General features: G+C 45.1%; 1 protein-coding gene across 16 annotated transcripts in view; it reads right to left on the bottom strand.

The window, feature by feature from the left end:
* ADGRL3 (adhesion G protein-coupled receptor L3) overlaps positions 1-26,004 on the bottom strand; it is a 524,012-nt gene that overhangs the window by 230,012 nt on the left and 267,996 nt on the right. For all 16 annotated transcript variants that reach the window (XM_083419414.1, XM_083419412.1, XM_083419411.1 and 13 more), the window contains exon 5: positions 18,703-18,812. In XM_083419414.1, the coding sequence (XP_083275540.1) occupies positions 18,703-18,812 (110 nt within the window). The remainder of the gene's footprint in view (positions 1-18,702; positions 18,813-26,004) is intronic.

The following is a 26,004-nucleotide window of genomic DNA, read 5'->3' on the forward strand; positions in this document are numbered from 1 at the left end:
TGAACGTCTCTGTTGATGAACGTTTCGGTTTTCGAATGCCGTAAACCCGGAAATAAATGCTTCAGTTTTGGAACATGCCTCAGAAGTCGAACATGCCACGCGGCTTCCGCATTGAGGCTTCCATACTGAGTTTTGGTTTTTGAACGTTTCAGAACTCGAATGGGATTCCAGAATGGATTCTGTTCGAAAACTGAGGTACCACTGTATTTACAGATTTAAGCAGAAGTGGTTGGGGCGGTGTTATCCTGACACCAGTATCACTGCCACTTTTCTGGGCGGGGTGGGGGAGAGGCAAGGTGCTGGTGAGGGGAGGGTCGGGTCGTGGTTGTCAGGAGGGTAGCACTGCTGGAGATTAGCGTTTTCAGTTCATCTGAAGGAGAGTTGAGGATTAGAATCATAGAGTTGAAAGGGACCCTGAGCGTCATCCAATCAAACCCTCTGCAATGCAGGGATCTCAAGAGGGTCCCCCATCCAATTTGAAACCATGCCGGACCTGCTTAGCTTTGCAGTTTTATTGCTGCATCTCCAGGGTTGGTTGGGTTGGGAGTGGGTGGTAAAAGGTGCGAGAAATACATAATATAATAATTATTCATCGTGGGTGTGAAACAGGGTTGGATAGTTTAAAATAGGATCGGTATTATATTAACCATTGTTACCTTATGTAATAGGGACGCGGGTGGCGCTGTGGGTAAAAGCCTCAGTGCCTAGGGCTTGCCGATCGAAAGGTCGGCGGTTCGAATTCCCGCGGCGGGGTGCGCTCCCGTTGTTCAGTCCCAGCGCCTGCCAACCTAGCAGTTCGAAAGCACTCTTAAGTGCAAGTAGATAAATAGGGACCGCTTACTAGCGGGAAGGTAAACGGCGTTTCCGTGTGCGGCTCTGGCTTGCCAGAGCAGCTTTGTCACGCTGGCCACGTGACCTAGAAGTGTCTCCGGACAGCGCTGGCCCCCAGCCTCTTTGAGTGAGATGGGCGCACAACCCTAGAGTCTGTCAAGACTGGCCCGTACGGGCAGGGGTACCTTTACCTTTACCTTACCTTATGTAATAAAAAAAGGACTCTGGTCAGTTAAGTCCAGTCAAAGGCGGTGGGATGGGATTGTGACGCTCATCTCGCTTTCAGGCCGAGGAAGTCGGTATTTGTCCACAGACAGCTTTCTGGGTCATGTGGCCAGCATGACTAAATCGCTTCTGGTGCAACGAAACAGAGTGACGGAAACCAGAGTGCACGGAAATGCCGTTTACCTTCCTGCCTCAGCAGTACCTATTTATCTACTTGCACTGGTGTGCTTTCGAACTGCTAGGTTGGCAGGAGCTGGGACAGAGCAACGGGAGCTCACCCTGTCGCAGGGATTCGAACCGCTGACCTTCTGATCGACAAGACCAAGAGTCTCAGTGGTTTAGACCACAGTGCCACCCACATAATTATGTAATAAAGTAACACATTAAGATAAAGACTGAAACCATATGTTTATGTACACTAAGTAATCATAAAACGCTTGTTTCTTGTTTCATAAATTAATTGAATTATACCATACACCTATTATTTAGCTATGCTAGGGGTGGAGTACACAAATAAATATTATCTGTGGTGGCAGCAGGGATAAAGGGGGATTACTGAAATACCCAGGAAAAACCCAGCTCAGAACTGTACGTCTTGTGAGGAGTTTCCCCGGGGGAGTGTGCCAGAGCATCTCAGAGCAGGGGGTGGCGGTGGCACAACGACTGCAGATCTAGATGCTCTGCTTTAATATGATAGATTATCTTTCCTTGTACAGCCATAGGTAGTTATCTGTCATGGATTCTATGGGGATGGTACCTGAAAACTATCCATCATCCCTAGCAAACTGAACACAGAGAGTCAAGAACTCTGGGGTCATAAAATGAGCATTTATTGACTGCCACTAGTCAGGGTCCTTTACAGGCTGAAACGTCTTTCTTTCCCCTCACTTCAAATGAAGGATCTTTCTCTTTCCGTCACGCTTGTGCACCTGACAGCCAGGTAAGCTTTTGGCAGCATGTTGCTATGCTTGATCTGTCTGCCAGGTCTGTTATCACAGCAGCAAATATGCTTTCCAAGTAGCCCTGTAAATACGCAGCTGTGGTAAACAACTCTGGACCATCTGAGTCAAGTCAGGGCAAATTTGCTGATCATCAGCCCCTGATATGAGATCTTTGCTTCAAACCTGGAGGTCCTGTTCTGATATGATGCTTGATGAGTATATGAGCTAGGATGACTAAGATATGGAAGTATTATAGGTGCCTTAAGTGAAAAAGTAGCGACACAGGTGGCGCTGTGGGTTAAACCACAGAGCCTAGGACTTGCTGATCAGAAGGTCGGCAGTTCAAATCCCCGCGACGGGGTGAGCTCCCATTGCTCGGTCCCTGCTCCTGCCAACCTAGCAGTTCGAAAGCACCACAAAGTGCAAGTAGATAAATAGGTACCGCTCCGGCGGGAAGGTAAATGGCGTTTCCGTGCGCTGCTCTGGCTTGCCAGAAGCGGCTTAGTCATGCTGGCCACATGACCCGGAAGCTGTACGCCGGCTCCCTTGGCCAATAAAGCGAGATGAGTGCCGCAACCCCAGAGTCGGCCACGACTGGACCTAATGGTCAGGGGTCCCTTTACCTTTACCTTTACCTAGGTGAAAAAGTATAGTATAATTAAAGGCTCCAGGAAACTGGACCCCAGTGAAGAGTAGGGCAAAGGTGGCTGTCCAATAATAAGCCTTTCCAAACACCTGCTTTTCATAATGAAGCTTTCAATGAAAGCCAGCTTGAACACAAACGAATAAAATCAAGAACTGCAAACATGACTACACTGGGGCTTTGGACTGGTAGTAGGTAGCAGATTCACCTGCTGTGACACGAGACATAGAAAGCAAAGTTTGGACATGAGTTGAGCAAATATAGAATTATATGTATGCAGTTCTCAGGTCCTATGTGTGGATGAAGTCTCTACTAAATTTTCTGGCCTATATGGGCTACACACTTCTGCCTGCAAGCTCTTTGCCTCTGTAAGTCTATTCCTGCAAAGGCTGATCAGGAAATGGGAAAGCAAGGAACAGCTGGCTTTTCGACTTTTTTATAATGAAGGCAAAATCACCTACAGCAGTAGGCCCCAGCAGTAGCGTAGCCAGCCTGGGGGGTGCCCAGGGAGGCACAGGGGTCTGTAGGGTGGCGTGGGGGTCTGTTCTGCGTCACGGTGGCTGCTGTGCATTGGGGGTTGGGATTCTGGGTGGCAGGGGAACCTGAGGGCAGCACAGCAGTTGCTGGGTGTTTTGGGTGTTGCAGCGGGTGCAGGGACTTCCTGTCCCTGAAATCGGTGGCTACCCTAAAAAAAAAAGCTCAGCAACTTTTGTTAAGTTGTGGGCGAACATATCAGACGACACAGCGATTCTTCCAAAGCAGCTCTTTATTTGTAAGCTGGAACAGAACTGAACTGAGGAGCCAAGTCAGCCTGCTTATATAGAGCTCCACTAGAATGCAACAGTAACCATTTTCTGTAACTAGCCAATCACTGAACGTCACTTTCGATCCTTCATTTGCATACAAACTATCCAATCCCTGAACGTCACTTTCGATCCTTCATTTGCATAACTATCTACAGTATCCCCCTGCTGGCCCAGGGTGAGAACTTCAGTACATAACAACTTTGGTCCGCCCAGGCGCCGGCGGGGGTTGCTGTGCCGCTGGCCCCTCAAACTATATGTCTGAACTTTCGAAGGTTTCTTTCCAGGGCTATGTCCCTCTTGACCCCAGTTTTCAAACTCATTGCCCCCCGCCAAACAAACAAGGAGAGGGAATGAGATTTATAGTTTCCCAGCCCCCAATGGTAAAGTCTGCCATTGCAAATATAAGTCGTGCTTATATTTCTTAAATTTGGCAGGCTTCATCCTTTCAGAGGAAGTGACCTTACCTACAATTTGCATCTAATTCTGGCAGAAAATGAAAGCCAGAGATATTTTTTTCTTTGCTTTAAGAATAAATTTTAAAGTTCTCCTGTACGAAAACACCTGCATGAATCTTCCCGAAATTTGGCAGGTGTCATCAACTTTAAAGTGGCTCTTTTGCTTGCAAATTCCATCCACTTACATTAAAAGGATAAGATGTTATAGCAATTTTAATAAACCTCATTATTCGGGGTTAAGCAAGAGCTTTGGATTTAGCAGATTAGATTCCGTCCTCCTGAATGACGGAGAGTGGGTCCAAAACTTTTTATGCTTTTGAATGCTGCAGGTACACAAGAGCAGAAGGCCTCAAAGTGGGGTCACTCCTTCTTTCCATTGCCAAACAAACCCTGGGATTTGGCCCATGCCAAAATATAAGAAGTGATCCAAGGTCATAAAGTCAGCTTTTTGGCTGAGTGAGGATCTGAACCTCTGGCGCCTCCTCACTCCTGGTCAGGCAAATTTGGTCCTCTGAAGCACAATGACTCTTAATTGAATAAAGCAACATTGACACTCTGAGTCAGTTTAGAATGCTTTAAAATTGATTTTTAATTTAAGCATTTCCCAATAACGGCCCACCTAATTTTTCTAATCAAGCTGAGGGGACTTTGTCCATCATTGCTGGAGACTGTGATTCTCCGGGTGATTCAACCTAAGCACCCTGGGTTATTCAAAAAAGCAATAAGGCCTCCCCTGTAAATGGTTGTCTTGTGTGCTGCCATCGTAAGTAGCAGGAGGTCATGCTGCTCTTAAAAGCCAGAGCCTCCTTCAGCAATTACAGCACAATTTTCCTGTTAAAATGTTGTCATCAACAATGACTTCGCAGCCCAATGAAGCATCTCTGATTAGATTTTCAGTGCTGTTACACATCAAGCCATTTCTTACAGTACAGTTTCCATACTAAGTACCAATTTTGCTATTCAGCATTTTTAACAACCCTGTTCTGCGGGGAAGATAGAACAAAGCTGTCAGCGGCGCGTCTGCTTCCAAATCTAGGCAGGAGGGTTTTTTTACTGAGAGAGGCAGGAAGAGACTCGCAAAGATTGCTAAGCTTCTTGAAGATGGTGCTTAACAACAATTATTTCCAACGAGTACACTGGCTAACAAACTGAGCTAAAATATTGCTTGCAGTCTACATATAGGTTTAACACTAGGGAACAAAGATGCAGGTATATCCCGTATGTATTATTTGCAAGCCAAGAACAAAACTCTACTTACCGCTTGTGGTTTGTTTGGGGGAAAACAAAGCACAACTATTGGTTTGCAGGTAATGTGAAGCCTGCCTCCGCTTCATTCCCTCTCCCCTACAAGCAGAGGATGAGCTGGTTTCCCAAACTTGGGTCTCCAGCTGTTTTTGGACCACAACTCCCATCATCCCTAGCTAGCAGGACCAGTGGTCAGTGATGATGGGACTTGTAGTCCTAAAACAGCTGGAGACTCAAGTTTGGGAAACCCTGGGTTGGAGTGGGGGAAGGAGCGAAGGGCACATAATTTCAGCAATATGCACCAGCACACTGCTCATTCACCATAAACCGTAGTTTGCTCATAGACATAACATGAAACTGAATGTTAGACGATTAAAAGGACCCTGACCATTAGGTCCAGTCGTGGCCAACTCTGGGGTTGCGGCGCTGATCTCGCTTTATTGGCCGAGGGAGCCGGCGTACAGCTTCCGGGTCATGTGGCCAGCATGACTAAGCCGCTTCTGGCGAACCAGAGCAGCGCACGGAAACGCCGTTTACCTTCCCGCCGGAGTGGTACCTATTTATCTACTTGCACTCTGACGTGCTTTCGAACTGCTAGGTTGGCAGGAGCAGGGACCAAGCAACGGGAACTCACCCCGTCATTGCGGGGATTCGAACCGCCGACCTTTTGATTGGCAAGTCTTAGGCTCTGTGGTTTAACCCACAGCGCCACTCGTGTCCCTTGTTAGAAGATTAAGGCAGATAAAAGAAAGTTCTTTTTCACGCAGTGCATCATCAAATTATGGAAGTTGCTCCCTAGGAGGCAGTGATGAGCACCAATTTGGATGGCTTCTGAAGAGGATTAGACAAATTCATGGACGAAAGGGATGTCAAAGGCTATGCTCTATGTCTACAGTTTGAAGGAGCAATGCTTATAAATACCAGTTGCTGGGAGCCACAGGAAGTGTGCTCTTATGTTCATGTTTTGCTTGCTGCTCTTCTCACAGGCATCTGGTGGGTCCTCCAAGAACAGGATGCTGGACTCCATGGGCCATGGGCCTGATCCAGCAAGCTACTGTTATGGGCTTATGCTTTAAACTATGATTTAAAGTGACATACAATCTGGGTCAGCAGCTGGCTGCAGCAAGATCACATTTCCTCTTAATTCAGATATGAATTTGATACAACTCGTCCATTTTGAAGTTATATTTTATTATGACTTTTTTGTATTGGATCAGCTTATTATAAGGTGTATGTCCTTCACTGAATATTTTGTTGCCGCAAACCACCTTGTGCATAGTAAGAAAGAAAGGCGGCATACAAATTAAAAGTGGAATGGAATGAAATTAATATGCTCTCTGACCAAACAGATTTTTGAGATAACTTTTTAATGCAATGTACAGCTCCACTTAATGTTATAACAAACATATATCATCAGGTAATAAAGGGCACCCCTACCATTTGCTGCAGCTGAAGACGTTTAGAGACCTGTGCTTTTCATTTTACATTCACTGCTAATTTTTCTAAACAGCCACACGCACCATCTGTTAGCCATTCTTAAATGATGAGATTCAGGCTGTGTTTCATTGTGAAAAGTCATTTTACACAAATTTGAATGTGTACTTAACGATGTATTGTAAAGTATTCCTTAGAGAATTTCTTCCTTCGTGGTGACAAAATATATCAATGTTTGAGCGCACTGCTTTGCGGCATTGTTTTATCAGATTGTTTTATCTCTAAGCAAGTGGTGCTCTAGTTTCGTGTGGGCAGCCTCATGCGCTTGTTTGAAGACGAAATTATAAGGGGAGGGGTCTCAGAGCTCAATGGCAGACCCCATACTTTGCATGCTTCAGTCCAGAGTTCAATACGAGCGACAGCGCTAGAAAAATCCGACCTCCCGGGACTTACAAGAAATGCCTCCAGAAGCTCAGGGTAATTGGCTTTGATAAGGTCACTCAGACTGAGCCAGTGTGGTGTAGTGGTTAAGAGTAATCTGGTGAACCAGGTTCGCTTCCCTACTCCTCCACCTGCAGCTGCTGGGTGACCTTGGGCTAGTCACACTTCTCTGAAGTCTCTCAGCCCCACTCACCTCACAGGGAAAGGAGAATGGGAGCCGCTTGGAGACTCCTTAAGGGGAGTGAAAGGCGGGATATCAAATCCAAACTCTTATTCTTTAGACCTATTTGAGACTATGTTATACAGGTGATGACCATTTTGCATACGTTTGATTAGAACGTCACCACCAATGCGCACACCATTTTCGGCCCCAGAAGGGCACAGAAGGCAACTGCCGTGCATATGGGGAGTTGCCTGCATCTCAATGTTTGTTTTGTGTGCTCTTTATTTTTAGTGACTATGATAGATAGAGGGATTAAATGCCTCCAGTTGGAGCGGGAAAAACTGGGATACACAGTACTGGGCCTCAGCAAACAATATTGCCCAATGCAAATACATTTGGGAGATTGCAGGCACACGGACGTCACCACCCTGGGCTCCCAGTTTATTGAGCATTCGTCCTGAATCACTTGCACAGAATTCAGGGAGGTTAGAATATCTGCAGTCTTTGTTAATTCTGATTTGCTTATAAAACAATGAAATTTCATCCCAATTTGCTTGCATGGTATTTAAAAGGCTTCCTGTTAATTATCCATCCATCCCATACTTTTGTTGTTGTTGTTGAGTCGTTTAGTCGTGTCCGCCTCTTCGTGACCCCCTGGACCAGAGCACACCAGGCCCTCCTGTCTTCCACTGCCTCCCGCAGTTTGGTCAAACTCATGCTGGTAGCTTCGAGAACACTGTCCCACCACCTTGTCCTCTGTCGTCCCCTTCTCCTTGTGCCCTCCATCTTTCCCAACATCAGGGTCTTTTCCAGGGAGTCTTCTCTTCTCCTGAGGTGGCCAAAGTCTTGGAGCCTCAGCTTCAGGATCTGTCCTTCCAGTGAGCACTCAGGGCTGATTTCCTTCAGAATGGAATCCGATACTTTACAGTGCATTTCTCCATCAGTTCCCTAACCACAAAAAAGTCTGTTTGTTTTTTTAAGGTGGATTTGTTGCACCAGGTCAAGGGAGCACTTTATCCACTTTAATAGTGCAACCCTAAATTTGTGGTATGCGTTTGAATCTCTCCTGCAAAATAAGGAGAGCCTGGAGGTGACTGTACCCAGTTAGCACTTGGACAGCCTACAATGGCCTCGCCTCTATGACAAATTATTAGTTCAGAACCCTGGAAAATCCCCGGAAAATCCCCATCCTGAATGGTATAATAGACCTCAGCAAGGACCCCTGAATTCATCAAACGGAGCTTCTCTACGAAAGACAAAGAGACTTTAAACCCCAGAATCCCTTCAAATCCCATAAAAGTGAAGATGTAAAGGTCAGTGGATGAGTACATGAGGCGTATATCTGGAAAGGTTTATGTACAAGACAAAACTCAAAGGGGCAATGTTTATCAGTCTTGACAATCAAGTTACAGCTCTGAACAATTTATTTCGCAGTGACTTGCTGAAGTCAATGGCATTGTTCTGCAGCAAGTGATGCGAAGATCTAGCCTCACCAAATCCATCAACGATCTAGACAGTAATTCTAGAGGACTTCTTCCAAAAGAGGGTTGCACTACAAAATAGGGGACTGTCCTATATACAGGGTGAGGCCCCGTGGATAGAGTACACATGTTCCAGGGGGCCTCTTTTAAAAGACTCACCCTGTATATGAATGCATGGCCACCCAAATTTACATCAAGAAGACCCAGAGGAAAAGGACCACAGCTTGGTAGTAGAGCATTGCTGCGCATGCAGAAGGTCCGAAATTCAATCCCCAGCCTAGCATTGGGAGAGAACCCTGTCTGAAATCATGTATAATCTCTGCCAGTCAGTGTAGAAAATATGGAGACAGATGAACCAACGGATGGATGTGGTATAAGGCAGGCAGCTTCCTATGTTCTTACCGCTAGCCCTTTGCCTCTGCCTCGTTTTGGGGCCTTACGCTGGTGGTTATGGCTGGCAAGGATATAAATGGCAATAGGGATGCGGGTGGCGCCGTGGGTAAAACCACAGAGCCTAGGGCTTGCCGATCAGAAGGTCGGTGGTTCAAATCCCCGCGATGGGGTGAGCTCCTGTTGCTCGGTCCCTGCTCCTGCCAACCTAGCAGTTTGAAAGCACATCAAGTGCAAGTAGATAAATAGGTACCTCTCCGGCGGGAAGGTAAACGACATTTCCATGCGCTGCTCTGGTTCGCCAGAAGCGGCTTAGTCATGCTGGTCACATGACCCGGAAGCTGTACGCCGGCTCCCTCGGCCAATAAAGCCAGATGAGTGCCACAACCCCAGAGTCAGTCACGACTGGACCTAATGGTCAGGGGTCCCTTTACCTTTAGGGTCTCGCCCAACTACACATCAGCAGAGGAGATAGCTTCAACTGTTACTAACCCTCTCTAGCAGCATGGATCCAGCAGAGTCCAGACTGCATTCTGAAACAGCTTTCTCTTTAGAAGAGGCAAATTTATAGTGAAACAAGCACATCTGTGGTCAAATTTTCAAAAACAGAAGAGGTCAATTCTTAGAAACAGACAAAGCAAAGCCTCAAACTGTTCAATGCACGCACACATGCACAGATTTGAAGATGGCTACCATATCTCCTCTCAGTCTCCTCTCTTCCAAGGGCTGTCACATGGAAGAGGGAATAAGCTTGCTTTCTCTTGCTCTGGAGGGTAGGACTCGAACCAATGGCCTCAAGTTACAAGAAAGGAGATTCCAACTAAACATCAGGAAGAACTTTCTGACAGTATGAGCTGTTCAAGAGTGAAACAGTCTCCCTCAGGAAGTTGTGGATTCGCCTTCCTTGGGTGTTTTTAAGCAGAGGTTGGATGGCCATCTGTCATGGATGGGGTTGGACTAGATGACCCCTGGGACCCTTCCAACTCGACAGTTCTATGATTCATTATTATTAATAATAATGGGGAATGTTATTATTCACCAGAGTGGCTAGGGAAACCCAGCCAGATGGGCGGGGTACAAATAAAATAAAATAAAATAAAATAAAATAAAATAAAATAAATAATACCCGGAGGTCTCAGGTCGGTTTTCACAGTTCTCCTTGTTGACACGTCTTACCAGCCTCCATGGCAAGAAGAGTCCATTTATTCCTACTCTCTGCTTCCTGTTCTTTAGCTGATTGTCGATTTCATAAAAAGGCCTCGCCACATTTCCCATGACTGCAAGGTTTATTTGGGAGTTAAGGAGCAACTCTGTCAAAAGCATTTTTGGAAGTCCAAATACCGTGCTTCAGACACAGTGCATAAAACTGTTGTGATTCCTGTTAACATTGCCAGATGTTGCATGGCTCCTTCTGATGCACCAGAGTTGGGGCTCTTGCCAAACTGCGACTCCCATCATCTCTGGCCATTGGCAATGCTTGCTGGGGATGATGGGAGTTGTGGTTCAGTAACATGTGGAGGGCCGAAGGTATCCTCTGTGATAAACCGTAAGGGTCTAGGAAAGGGCCTTGAATGTTTGCAAGGAAGCTCCTAGATTGCCAGGGAAAGAGAGCCTTGCAGGCTCCCAGTAATTTAGAGAGACCAGTAGACCCACATGCTCACTTGACTGGCAGCAGACAGAAAGGCTGTGTGTGTGTTTTCAGGGACAAAGAATCTTTATTTTCAAAATAACACATTCTTGAGAAAGGATTCTGAGTAATCTGCTCTGCTGGATCATATTCTCTGTCACTGAAGCACTTATTTATTTTTTTAAAAATGAAATACACGCTGCAATTTGCATATCTCAATAAATTATCTTTTGGAGGGTATCAGTTTAGCGCCTTAGCCTCTCATCATTTTCTCCCAGCCGCATTTGCCAACCAGGATTCTGTTTCCTCAGGGGGGAAGCTGATCCTGGAAGGAGAAATCCCAAGGGACGGAACTGAAGCAAAACCAAAATGATGTTTAATTTAACAGTTTGAAGGGAGGATGGTGTGAAACCCGTGAATGGACAGCGTTGTGCCATAGCTGGTTGCAAACCTTATTAATGTGTTTCCACCACAGCGCGAAGGGAGAAGCATTGAAAGAAAGGGAGGCACTTGAAAAAACAATTTCCCAAAAACAATGTCTGGCACCCAAAATAATTAAGAACTGTATCTCTGGGGGGAATTGTTCTTACTGTTTTTTCAGGTTGGTTTCTTTTTTTACTCTTTCCCTTTCCCTTCAGAAACTTTAATAATAAGAAGAGGTGGCTGCGGTTTGCTTCGCAGTACCCAATTTCTCTTAAAAGCGGTGCTGTTCAATTACCTGTCTGTCTGCTGGCTCGGAAGTCCAGCGAAAGGAAAAGCAAGCTTCCGTTTAATGCCTTTAAATGTTCTTCTGCCCACGAGTATGCAGCAATAAAGCTTTATTGAATTCTGATTCCCTGTTACCCTGAACATCATTCACTTTTATTGATATGCAAGCCCACCCACGATCCTGTCAGCAACAAGAAATAATTTCACATAACAAAATTGCCTTTTCCTTTGGCACTATGGCAGCAAGCAAAAGTAAAACCAGCGATGTTGATATACAAAAGACTTATGCAGACCAGTACACTCCTTCCCATACACTGGGGGAAACCCAGCTGTGATGCCCCTGAAGGCAAAGAGGATGTAAATAAATTCACCAGCCTGCTTGAGAGGAAATGAACGGCAAAAGAAGCAAGATGCCAATACCAGTGTCAGGATCTGGAGTCAGGGGCAGGTAAGCAATCAAACACCTGGTGTCAGTGAAGTTAATTCTTCTGGTGTACTGTACTCACAATTGTTCAAACCCCCGCAGTATCAGAATGTGCTACAGCATTCTGTAAGCCTGAAAGCGACATGAGCCCCGCAACCCCAAAGTCTCCTTTGACTGGACTTAACCATCCAGGGGTCCTTTACATTACAACTGTGGGTTAAACCACAGAGCCTAGGGCACGGGTGTCAAACACAAGGCCCGCGGGCCGAATCCGGCCCGCCAGACCTCGTCATGTGGCCCGTGTAGCCGCCGCTGGCTGCCAGCCTTCACCTTTTATTCTCGCTTTTTTTTTTTGGCACAAGAAAGCCGCCTCTTCAGCGCATGCGCGGCAGCCTACAAGGCAGAGAACGTCTCCCCTCTAGCGGCGCCGGCCGTTCTAGACAGGAAACCTCCACTTGTTTTTATATTGAGCGCATGCCATCCTGTGATGTGACAGATCCAACGGCTGCCTGAACCCTTCTCTCCTGTACTGTAAGTCCTACAGATACAACCGGCCCTTTGAGGGTGACCAAACTGCTGATGCGGCCCCCGATGAATTTGAGTTTGACACCCCTGGCCTAGGGCTTGCCTATCAGAAGATTGGCGGTTCGAATCCCCGCGACGGGGTGAGCTCCCGTTGCTCGGTCCCTGCTCCTGCCAACCTAGCAGTTCGAAAGCACGTCAAAGTGCAAGTAGATCAATAGGGACCGCTCCGGTGGGAAGGTAAACGGCGTTTCCATGCGCTGCTCTGGTTCGCCAGAAGCGGCTTAGTCATGCTGGCCACATAACCCGGAAGCTGTACTCCGGCTCCCTCGGCCAATAAAGTGAGATGAGCGCCACAACCCCAGAGTCGGTCACGACTGGATCTAATGGTCAGGGGTCCCTTTACCTTTACTTACAGCATATTAGCATTAGAAGAGGTGGTGAATCTGTTCTTTGGTCCTATGAACACTGAATTCAGCATGAGGTCAACTATGCAAATGCAGGCAATATTCACTGGGAATGTTATCTTCTCCCTCTAGAACAGGAGTGTTCAACTTTTTCAGACCTGCAACATTTCCTCCTGCATAAACAAAAGTTCACTTTTCTCTCTGCTTTTTGCCTTCTCTCACCCTGTCTGTTTTATTCTACCCTTCTCCTTCATTTACGTTGTTCTCAGAGACTCTCCTCCGAAAAACAACCATGCCTTTTAAAAGGAGGGCAGTAAAAATGACTGGGATCCATCTTCAGTAGGTGAATCACCCCGTTGTGGATACCAACCCGACATCTGAAGACATCTGAGGAACTTTTTGGTGCAGTAGTTCCCACCCCACCAGAAACAGCAGGGACCTCCACAACAGTAGAGCCCTCCCCGCCGGAACAGGGTCCAACCCCCCCACCCCTTTAGTAACACAGACTGGGGTTTAGGTTTTCTAAGCAAGCTGGGTAAGGAGGGGTGGGAACAAAGAACAACTTTTAATTCCTATAGCATGCTCTTTCCATGATAAAAATGTTTCCACACACAACCTCATCCTGGGGCATGCAAGTAAACTGGAGCCTGCTTGTTTCAAAACTGTAATACAGTCGTACCTCAGCTCTGAAACGCTTTGGGAGTCGGCTCCGGAACCATCAAAAACCGGAAGTGAGTGTACCAGTTTTCGAACATTCTTTTGGAAGCCACACATCCGACAGGGCTTCTGTGGCTTCCGATTGGCTGTAGGAGCTTCCTGCAGCCAATCGGAAGCCACGCTTTGGAAGTTGAACGTTTCGGAAGTCAAACGGACTTCTGGAATGGATTCTATACAACTGTAGAGGTCTTGCCAACACTCTAAATTCACAATGTCTGTCATGACGACATAATTTGATGCATGTGTGAAAGGCATAAAAACAAATCCCTTTCAGAAAGGAAAAGACTTGTGGAGTTGGTGGAGGGGGCTGGCTACAAAGCAGGGATAGGGGAAGTCCCTGCTTTCTATCTGGCCTCTACCAGATTCTGGCACACGCTTTTTGCTCTCAGCTTCTGCCCTGCACACCTCTCAGCTCATGTGCAATACGGGGATAACGATGCCAATTCATGTTTAAGGATTAATCCCATAATGTACATGAAGCACTTTAAGCGCCTAAACACACTACTGTTATTATCGTTATCATTATTATTGTTTCCTTTCCGACAAATGTTTCCTGTCACATCATGCCCGTGACCTTTCTCGTCTGGAGGCGATTGTCTGTGTGGATCACTGCCTGATGGGATTATCTGGGATTTATACAGATGCTTATGAAAGGTTGGATAACCTTGCAGCCCTACCAGTGCTAATTAAAGCTGATTAAGTGTCAACACTATTCTAATCACGATATGGAAGACAGAAGGGACAGGGACTCTGCCTAGAGAGTTTATTGTCGAGGTCTTACAGCTTAGGAACAAGCTGAAGTGCTGAAGCCATCTTGGGATGATGAACGAGCACAGCGACGATTCATGAGGACACCTTACAAACTTGTGGCAAGATTGATGTTCACCTCCTCCTGGCTCATTCCCTCTACGCAACGGTACGAGTGAAGCAATGAGTTTTGATTTCACATCGCTCCATGAAATGCCAGAGTCTTGCTAGCCTAATGCTCAGGGATGGGGGATAATTTCAGAGCAGAGAAATCCAAGCCTTGAAGAGAAAAGATGAGGGAGCCATGAGAAAATTGCAAGCCCAGTACAAGTAAGTATGGGAAGGATGCTCTGAGAGTTTATTTATTTTTATTTTTTAAAAAATGCTTTCTATGCACAATAAGTCCCCGACTTCGAACTCTAGCATCTATAGTTGGAGGGTCTTCAACAGCAAGGCTGAAAAAGAGCTCAGCTTCAGATTGGCATGATAAATGCTCCTCCATAGCATCACAAAGAGAAACAGAAACAACACAACCAACTGCCATGTCTAGGAGATGATCCAGGGTAGCGTTATAGATCAAGTGTCAGACTGGAGATCTAGGTTGACATCTGATCACAGGGCGGGTGCCTCGTGAAATGGCAGCAGAGCAACTGACCCCAATTTTCCGCTGTTGGGACAGACACCAGTTTTACAGAGAATACGTTTTGAGCAAAAAACGTATTCTCTTGTACACCTGACATAAAAACATCCCTTAACGTACCACCGGAGGGATTTGCGTTAAAAAGGTAAAGAGACCACTGACCATTAGGTCCAGTCGTGGCCAACTCTGTGGTTGCGACGCTCATCTCACTTTATCGGCCGAGGGAGCCAGCGTACAGCTTCTGGGTCATGTGGCCAGCAGTAAGAGCTTACAGTAAGAGCTGTTCGACAGTGGAATTTGCTGCCAAGGAGTGTGGTGGAGTCTCCTTCTTTGGAGGTCTTTAAGCAGAGGCTTGACAACCATATGTCAGGAGTGCTCTGATGGTGTTTTCTGCTTGGCAGGGGGTTGGACTCGATGGCCCTTGTGGTCTCTTCCAACTCTATGATTCTATGATTCTATGACTAAGCCGCTTCTGGCGAACCAGAGCAGCGCACAGAAATGCTGTTCGCCTTCCCGCCGGAGTGGTACCTATTTATCTACTTGCACTTTGACGTGCTTTCAAACTGCTAGGTTGGCAGGAGCAGGGACCGAGCAACGGGAGCTCACTCCATCGCAGGGATTCGAACCACCGACCTTCTGATCGGCAAGCCCTAGGCTCTGTGGTTTAACCCACATAAGACCAATTTAATCGGAATAAACATGGAGCTTAAACCTGACAGCAACCTATAACGTCTCTCCACAAGGAGCTGGTTTCACAGGGTGCAAAACCACTCCGGATATTATCTATGCATTAGGGCGCTCCTGATTCCCCTACTCTGCTGCTTCTAAGATAGCCTCCATTCCTTCTCCTATGGATTGAAACTGAAGGGGAGGAGTAGCATTTGCTATGGATGCGGCCTATTCTGTTTCCTTCCTAATGCTCATTAACTTTCTGCCCCCCCCCCCGAAAAGCCATTGCTTTGAATTCAGCACAGAGAACAAGGTGGTCTCTATCTTAGAGGACACCGTCCCAGGTCTACTGTTCTCTTACTCTCACCAAGGACATCATTTCCAGATAGCAGTTTTTGTGGCAACAAGTCACCTGTACTTTCCAGTCATGCAAAGAGATTCTTAAAATACTTGGCCAGAGCCTTTAACTTTACAAGGAGACTGGTTCGACTCCTTCAGCAGTCTCTTTCCCCACCAAATCTCATTTTACATATATAAAATCACAGAGGGAACCCTAAAGACAACCCCCTCACTAATCCTATAACAATATATTTTGAAAACCCCTTGGTGATGGTGCCCGTTTCTGCTCTCTCAGCCGTAGGGGAAGTTTGCAGGCTTTAGGACTGAGGGCGGAAAGGATTTGGGTCAGGGAAGTATATTCTGATTTCCATTTCCTTAATTAATTGATAAAATACCAAGCTGAACAAAAGAAAGGTGCCCACTTTCACCTTTTATTTTTTTAAAATAGCTTCTGGAATGAGGGAAGGGGGCTGAAACTAATCTAACAGTTTGTGGTAACGACTCTGGGCTTATCCCACATGCTGAAAATCCTAGGCTAAGCACATGCTCAGAGGCAACCTTCTCATGGATATGATATTTATGATTATTTAACAGTTATTTTGGCTTAAGAATTCCATGCAATGCATTCACTGACCGACCCAAATACTGTTATTGCTGTGCCTTAGCTGTAAAATGGAAAAACCATCCTCTGAATGGTAAAAATACAATTATAACGCTTTATCATATGCATTTGACTGGCCTCATTTCTTGCTTATAGCACAGTTGACTATGGATTGCACTTGTCCACTGCTGCCCATCTGCCCATGTCTTTGGACTCCCAGACGCCACCCCGAGCCCCTACCTACTGAAGTACAAGTGTCCCTATATTCACGACTGAAATGTTGGAGAGCCCCAGCCTGGTAGAACGCTCTCCCACAAGAGACCAGGGCCCTGTGGGATTTGACATCTTTCTGCAAGGCCTGCAAGACGGAGCTGTTCTGCCAGGCCTTTGGGCAGGATGCAGTTTGACTTACTTTCCAAGCCTGAAGGAGGCCCCCAACCCGCTCACAGGTCCTTGTTATGATCAGTGGAAACAGTTGGTGCTGGCAAGTCTTAACCACTCTCAATTCCAACCTGATAATTGCCACCTGCCCAGATTTTAACTTGTCTGAATTAATTTTAAGATGTATTTTAATTAACTGGTGTCTGTTTTTATGCATATTGTGTTGTTTTTATGATGTTAGCCGCTCTGAGCCCAGCCTCGGCCGGAGAGGGCAGGATACAAATAAAATAATAATAATAATAATAATAATAATAATAATAATGCCAGTTCTCACACACTTCTTTACGGAAATCCCAGATGTGATGGGGCACATGTGCCTCCTTTCATACATTAAATATCCTACACACAAAAGGTGATCGAAGGACACCCTGGGAACACTTAAAATTGAAAAGCAGCACAAAAATGACAAATACACAAATGCATGTAGGGCGAGTAGACATTCTGCATCCTGACATACACACAGTTGGAGCTGCTCAGTGTTCAGATATCTCTCTTTTATGCAGTAGGCTCGAAATTCAGTGCTTAAGGCCACCTGCCCTGCACCCAGGTTGTGATTTGAGGCGCCTGTGGTTGTTTTTACAATCAAACACCATCTATGTTTCAGGAAATAAACAAACGTGGTTCAGCCTCTGGCATCCTTGATCAAAAAGGATCTTGGGTCCAAAAGATAACACGTGGTCTTTCACTAATGAACTCATTTCTGTGTGCTCTCTCTGAACAGGTGAACCATCTAAAAGGCACCTCTCCAAGTCATCCTTGCAGTGCTAACTGTAGAGAGAAGACCCTGGTAAAGTAAATTATTACTTGCTACCGCATTCTTCCTTTCCCCCCTTTTTTTAGTGTTACTGTTTTTTTCAGCAGGAGTGTAAAAAGCTTTGCCTACTTTTTTGAAAATCAAACAGTGTGATACTTTTTTAAAAAACAACTTGACATTGTTCTAGTCCAGCGATATTCCAATACGCAGCTACAGCAATGCCTCCCAAACTGAATTCTAGCGCTGAAAGAGCTTGAAGAAATGCCATTAGTGTAGAAAGGTACATTTCAGTAAGAAAACGGACATGGCTTGTTTTCGTATCAACACAGTTTCTATTTCTGTTCCAAAAATGCAAGGAGGTGCTCTACTTCAGCATAATTATGAAACGTCAATAATGCAAACCACCACCGTCGGGTAACATGCACCTACAATGTTCATACTGCTTAGCATTTATATAACGTTTTGTGTGGGGGAGGGGGCATTCAAAATACATTTAATAAGAATTTGAGAAAAGCCATGGTGAATCAGACCAAATACTCATCTAGGACAGCGTCTCATTCCCCACGGTGGGAATGATATGATATGTTTTATGGGAAGCACACAAACAAAAAGCACATAGGAAGAAAAACTTCTGTCATTGTTTACTTCCTCCCAAAAACTGCTTTGAAACCTGGAGGTTAAATATAGCCTCTTTAGCAATAGCTTTGGGCAAATGAAGCCAACACGGACATGTTTAATGGCGTCTTAAGCCTATCTAAGCCATTGCCATTACCACATCTTGCGACATATCAATGAAAACCACCATAGTATTATTTTGGAAATGGGGGTGTGTAAGGCAGAGTGGGAGCGGCTTTCCTTGGGCCAGCTATTAGCAAAAGCAGGATTCAGACCAGGAACTTCCTTACCCAGTGGAAATAGGTAAAATAGCACACCGATTCTCCTACAGGACGACAAAGTGATTTTACAATCCCTTGGGGGAAACAAGTGTACAGTCAAAAATTCTCATTCATGCACTGAAAGAAAAAGAATGATAAGAAGGTGGTATACATACTGTAAGGGACACATTCATATTGCACTTCTAGATATTTGTATGTTCCTGGACAAGGGTCAGGAAACACATCTGGACCTGCCACCACAGCACACTGCGTCCGGTTGCTGCACCTGAAAGAGAAAGAAGCAAAGTAAGAGCAGAAATATTTATATTGTGGACCCAAATTTAAATAAACATCCAATGTGCTGCAATTATGATTATTGGTGGAGTGGAGAACCTAAAGTCCAGGAGATGAATGCAGTCCTTCAGGGCTCCCTAGACCACTCCTTTTCCCCTAAGCTTCTTTATCCAGACCACACCTCTCATTGGCTCTGCTCCGTTAGCTCCTGGCTGGAGGACACCAGACTTGGACAATACCTCTTGCTTGGATGAAGAAGAGTTTGGATTTGATATCCCGTTTTATCACTCCCCTTCAGGAGTCTCAAAGCGGCTAGCAATCTCCTTTCCCTTCCTCCCCCACAACAAACACTCTGTGAGGTGAGTGAGGCTGAGAGACTTCAGAGAAGTGTGACTGGCCCAAGGTCACCCAGCAGCTGCATGTGGAGGAGCGGAGAAGCGAACCCAGTTCACCAGATTACGAGTCCACCACTCTTAACCACTACACCACACTGGCTCCCCTGGATGGATGGATGGATGTGTGTATGTGCAGAAACACGGTTTTGCATGGCTGGAAGACTCACACCTGTTTTGCAACACTCACTTTTGACCTCTCACATTACCAGCCACTGGTATGGTGCAGGATGTGACCCTTGGGCTGAAAAAGTCACGAAACTATTGCCACTAAAACCCATGCTTCCGCCTTGAAGACATCCAGTGGCCTTAGGCAAGTCATCATCTCTCACATTCATTACAGGAGTGCTTCCCAAACACTAGACAACATTAGACCAGTGGACCAATGACCTGCCTCAATAGAGGGCAGCTTCAAGTGGAACTTTGGGAAGGAAAAGGTTAATTTATCCAGTAGTACCTAAGGACACTGCTTTACTGGTTTCCCAGACACACAGTTTGCTAGTAAATTATAGGTAAATAATTAGAAAATAATTGCACACTCCTCTGGAAGGTGAGAGTCGTTTCTGCAAAAGGTCATGCCTCCCAGTGCTTAGTTTAGCTCCTTCCCTCATTTTTTAAAATATATATTTTAGGATGATGTAAATCTAAATGTTTTGGAAGAAGACTGCAATCCGGAAAGACTGAGACTGAGGCTGTTTCTGCACTTTGGGACGTGCATGTGTGGCTTGCTGTTTTCCTGGGTGCATTTCTGCGCCTCCATCCACACATGAGCACTTGCGATTTTATGCCTCCCAAATCGATCTTTCCATCCACACTAGTTGGTGGAATATATTCACAGTGTGTGTGTTGTCCCCAGTTAGTACTTCCCCTTAGTAACACTTTAAGTTCTGGAAACCTGAGGTTCATTGTGAGCATGTGTGCAGGTATTTTTAAAAAATTGTTTTTATTTTATTTTTTAATACAGTGGTACCTCAGGTTAAGTACTTAATTCATTCTGGAGGTCCGTACTTAACCTGAAACTGTTCTTAACCTGAAGCACCACTTTAGCTAATGGGGCTTCCTGCTGCCGCCACGCTGCCAAAGCACAATTTCTGTTCTCATCCTGAAGCAAAGTTTTTAACCTGAGGTAATATTTCTGGGTTAGCAGCGTCTGTAACCTGAAGCGTATGTAACTTGAAGCGTATGTAATCCGACGTACCACTGTACAAGTTTTGCAACGCACTGGATTTACACAAAGTGAGCCATAAAATAATATTTAAAGATGTGTGCGACATTCCAAGCCAGGAAAGCTGATGTCCCTTTTGAGCAGGGGTCAGTAAACTTTTTCAGCAGGGGAGCGGTCCACTGTCCCTCAGATCTTGTGGGGGGCTGGACTATATTTTTTGGGGGGGAAATGAACCAATGTCCCACAAATAACCCAGAGGTGCATTTTAAATAAAAGCACACATTCTACTGATGTAAAAACACCAGGCAACCCCCACAAATAACCCAGAGATGCATTTTAAATGAAAGGACACATTCTACTCATGTAAAAACATGCTGATTCCCAGACTGTCTGCGGGCCAAATTTAGAAGGCGATTGGGCCGGATCAGGGCCTTAGTTTGCCTACCCATACTTTTGAGTGTATCAGCAGCTATTTGTTACCTGTGAAACACTGTTGCACCTTTTATGTTAATAAAACCCAGCCACACAATGCGCTACCACACATCCACAGTCAGGTAGCACACATTTCATATTGGATCTTCTTCCCATATCAGAATATCCCCATGGATCAGGAATATCTGAATTTAGTGGTGGTGGGGGAAGTGTGGCTAACACTTGGATGAGCGGGATGTTGTGTGGATGCACACACACACACAGACACAAAATGGCGACACAAGCAGCTTGAAATCCTCATTAGCCTTCAGTGCAGCTGAGCCCTGAGAAAGGTAGAAAGTCAAGTTTGATCTCTACAGCTATCTTGGGGTGCTGGTATTGGCCCTGGAGATTATATGGGGTCAATGGCTTTTGGCTGGAATGCTTAATGTGTTAAACCAGCAAATGCGCATAAATGTTAAGAAACAGCATGACCACCCAATGCCTCCTTCCAAGCACATGGAAGTGCCATGCCCCTTGCTGCTCAAAATGCAGTAAAAGTAGCAATACGTTCATTTATGTCATGCGTGGAACTTATACCAGGAACATCTGCATAATGCCAAGAGCATGCAAAAAAACTGGAATGGCATTTTGCATAATATATGCACATTTAAGACTAGAGAATCTGGCTCAAAAAAATCAAAATCCAACAAGACAAGTAGAGCTGTGAAGACTTTTCTCAAGTGGAATGTAAAAATATCAATCTGCTGTCAAAACTGTAGCTGGCTGATTGTTTTAATGAGAGCAGGATTTATAGGCTGGTGAACAGAAATATTCTTCAGCTTCGTCACTGAAAAGCAATCCTCCCCAAAAGCTGTAGGAAGCCAGAGATATAATTAAAACCTGTCAATAAACCAACTGCATTCAGCATGTGGCAGGACTTTCCTGTACAAGCATTGCAGAATCCAGATAATTGCTTCACAGCGTAGGCCAGAAAGCCATTAATTTCATATTCAGAAAGATCCATAAATACAATAAATAAGAGAGCTTTCCTAATGAAGAAAATAGCAGATTATTTGGATTTCCATCTTTGATTACATCTTTAACCCTCGGGTCCATGAAAAGAAAAACATAACAGTTCTGTTTAAGGAATTCCTTCTTCTGAAGCATTAACATTGAAGTACATCAGTGAAGCAAACATGGTGAATAAACTGAAATTCTTATATTGTAGTTTGTGACCTTCTCTGTTTAGGCCAGGGGTCACCAGCCATTTTGGACCAGTGGGCACATCATGAATTTTGAGAGGGCGCTGTGGGTATCAGTCACAAAATGGCTGCCATGGTGGAGGGGCATGGCAGAACACAAAAAGGCTGTCATGGAGGGCATGACATAACACAGCACTAGCAGACCCTCCAAGTGTCCCTATTTTCCAGGGACAGTCCTGGATTTACAGAAGCTGTCCTGGTTTCTGATTTGATCCTGGAATGTCCCGCTTTTGTCCCTATTTTCATTGGAGAAATTTGGCGGATATGGTAGGACATCCTTATTTTCATCAGAGGGTATGGAGTTATGTGACTCCCGAGCCAAGGAGATAAGTAGCTAGACAACCTTTAGAAGGCATCTGAAGGCAGCGCTGTATAGGAAAGCTTTTTATTGTTTAACATTGTTTGATGTTTTTATATGTTGGAAGCTGCCTAAAGTGGTGGGGTATAATAATAATAATAATAATAATAATAATAATAATAATAATAATGGAATGTTGTTGTTTAGTCGTGTCTGACTCTTCGTGACCTCATGGACCAGAGCACGCCAGGCACTCCTGTCTTCCACTGCCTCCCGCATTTTGTTCAAACTCATGCTGGTAGCTTCGAGAACACTATTCAACCATCTCGTCCTCTGTCGCCCCCTTCTCCTTGTGCCCTCCATCTTTCCCAGCATCAGGGTCTTTTCCAGGGAGCCTTCTCTTCTCATGAGGTGGCCAAAGTATTGGAGCCTCAGCTTCAGGATCTGTCCTTCCAGTGAGCACTCAGGGCTGGTTTCCCTTAGAATGGAGAGTTGGATCTTCTTGCAGTCCATGGGACTCTCAAGAGTCTCCTCCAGCACCAGAATTCAAAAGCATAAATTCTTCGGCGATCAGCCTTCTTTATGGTCCAGCTCTCACTTCCAAACATCGCTACTGGGAAAACCATAGCTTTAACTATACGGACCTTTGTTGGCAAGGTGATGTCTCTGCTTTTTAAGATGCTGTCTAGGTTAATAATGGAATAGGATGTCCCTATTTTCATCAGAGAAATGTTGGAGGGTGAGAAAGCACAGTCATGGTGATACTTTCCCCATAATTGTATTTCCATGGCAGAGGAGGCTTAACTGGCTGCTGCACAGGCTTTCTGCAGTGAATTCTCTATGAGTGCCTTGTTTTTAAACCCCTGCAGAGCAGGAGACATGCCTAACCTTTTTTACAAAGTTTTTACACATGTTTTTGGGGTGAGGGGAGATTATTTATACCCACTGGCAATTATTGTGTACAGTGGTACCTCGTGTTACATACTTAATCTGTTCCCAAGGTCCGTTCGTAACAGGAAACCGCTCGTAACATGAGGCGCGCTTTTGCTAATGGCGCCTCCTGCTGCAATTTCCGCTTGCATCCCGGGGCAAAGGTCGCAACAAGGGACATCTACTTCTGGGTTAGCGGAGTGTGTAACCCACGGCATTCGTAAGGGGGGCCGTACGTAACATGAGGTACCGCTGTAGTAGTATTTGCAGAAAATAATCTCTAGGGACCCAATCTCAGATGAGTCTACTACCAGTTGCTGAGTGAAAAGGAAGGGCAAATTACAGAGAGCAAAAAAACAAGAAAACAAGGCAGAAGGAGGAAAAGTGTGCTAAAGAGGAAGGGAAAACAGAAGTCCTTTAGGACTCCATGAATGCCAATATCTTGGTGTCCAAACAACCAACTTATCAAGCTGTACAGCTCTGATTCATCAGCTAAAACGTAGGCAGGGAGCAGCCAGGCTGCTTCATTTCACAGAAATTTATTTAGAAGGGTACCTGCACATTTTGCTTCATAACTTCCTTTCTAGGAAGTCTGGATGAAATGAAAGCTTAGATTCTGGAGCCCCAATGAAGTCCTTGATGGGTGCATTGGTGGCCCCTTCTTTAGGCCACCATGAAGGAGCTGTAAGGTAGACCAGTGGTCATAAATTGGTTACATCAATGTTATTTATGCTGTTAACTCTTCCTCAGTCTGCTGTCACTCTAATCCAGCTATGAAGATCCATTTGTACAGGCAGACTTCTGCCTAGAACTTTCTGGTTTAGGGACTTAGGACACAGATCTAATGGCCAATTTATCAGGCACCCAATAACATGAGCTCTATGGAAAATGTACAAAATAAAAACAAATAAAAAATCACAGTCATTAATAGAATAATAGAATAGATTATAACATCACGACAAATCAGTTTAGAATGGAGATTAAGATATTGAAACACTGTAGCAATGTTGAATTAGAATGGAAAGCAAAAAATAAAACAAAATCAGAGAGCTAAATATTCAGTAGTGCGTGTATTCAAATGTCATGCTTAAATGCACTGTTTAAAGGTTACTAGACATGGATTGGTGACTGTGTACTTTCCCATTTCAGTGATGTGTCGGAGATGATATAAAACCTCTCTGTCTTTTGTGATTTGATATGATCAGTGATGTCATTCATACTTTAAAAACTAGCTACCTTTAGAGAACATTGCTATTGCCAACAGAAGACAACAGCAATCACATCCGGAGTTAGGAGCAAGTCAGTGCTGCCTGTTATATGGACTTAATCCAGTCCCTGGAGGCTGTTGCCATTAAACAGCTTCCCTCCTCTCTCCCAGCAGGAAATACTTACACAAAAACTGCCTACTCTCTGGGTGTGCAAGGGAGCTGGGACATCACGTGCCAAAGGTTGCTACTACCAATCCATGTTCCAGCAGTAGGGAAGGCTCAAGTAGATGGGCCTTATGAGTGCATCTTGTATTTCCTTACTACTGGAAGCCAGTGGTTCTCCAAGGGTGTGGTGCACGACACTAGGGTGTCAGGAGAGGATGGCAAGTGTGTGTGGAAGATTCAAGGACAATCAAACGAATATATCAACATTTCATTGTAGTATACAGGAGAGACCATTTTAGGGGCATCCAATTGACGTGTGATTGCCAATTCAAACGTCTTTTTGGACTCAGAAGAGGGAGCAATGGGGGCTGGACTGGGTGGAATGGGGCAGGGCACACTTATCTGCACCCCACTGATGTGCTTGGGGACTGGGAACGAAACCACCACACAAAATGATTGCTGTCTGTAGTATACCATCAAAATATTATACATATTATATAACATATACACACACATGCCATCCTTGAACAGCACTAGCAATTATTCTACCATTCTCCACAACATATTTTTGTGAACAGGGATTTTCAACTCTGACAAATAAGAAAGATCAGAAAAGAGAAAGGCTTCTTTGTGTGGATAATAATAATAATAATAATAATAATAATAATTTTATTTATTTATTATTTATATCCCGCCCTCCCCAGCCGAAGCCGGGCTCAGGACGGCTAACAATTGATGAGGAGATGAGCGTTTGTCTCAAATTAGACCTAACATAAATGAATTACTCTGGTTGCATAGCGATCCCCTCAGGGCTGACTCTTTCCTCCCCCCCGACTGTGAGCCTTCTGAGTCTACTATTCTATCTGCGGTTGGAAACTCAGGAGGAAGGGGAGTCAAACTAACCCACTCTTGTTCTATGACTGCATTCCCTCATCTATAGAGTCAGATTTTCCCTAGGCGTCCAACTCAGCCATGCCCCTGACACTGAGCCACCCACACCAGAGCCAGAGCCTGAACCCCTGTGCATTCACCAGTCACGTATAAGACGACCCCAATTTTTAGTAAAAAACATAAGATCTTATACACGGAAAAATACGGTACGGGCTGCGGAGCCATGGGATGGCTCCCAACTGCTATGTTCTGCATGGTTATTTGGATCTTTGCATTCGCTTTTCCCATGCTAACAATCTTAAAGCATACACAGACCTAGCTCAACTGTACTTTGGCTTAATTTTAAATTTCCATTGGTACCTTTGTGCATATCTTTCCCCAATGATTTTGTTGTTGTTATCTGGTTATTCCACATCATGGTTCAATGTGCTTACAGACCTGCTTACTATTGCACATGGT

Source organism: Podarcis tiliguerta (genome assembly GCF_965153285.1).
Source record: "Podarcis tiliguerta genome assembly, chromosome: 17".
Lineage (NCBI taxonomy): Eukaryota > Metazoa > Chordata > Lepidosauria > Squamata > Lacertidae > Podarcis > Podarcis tiliguerta.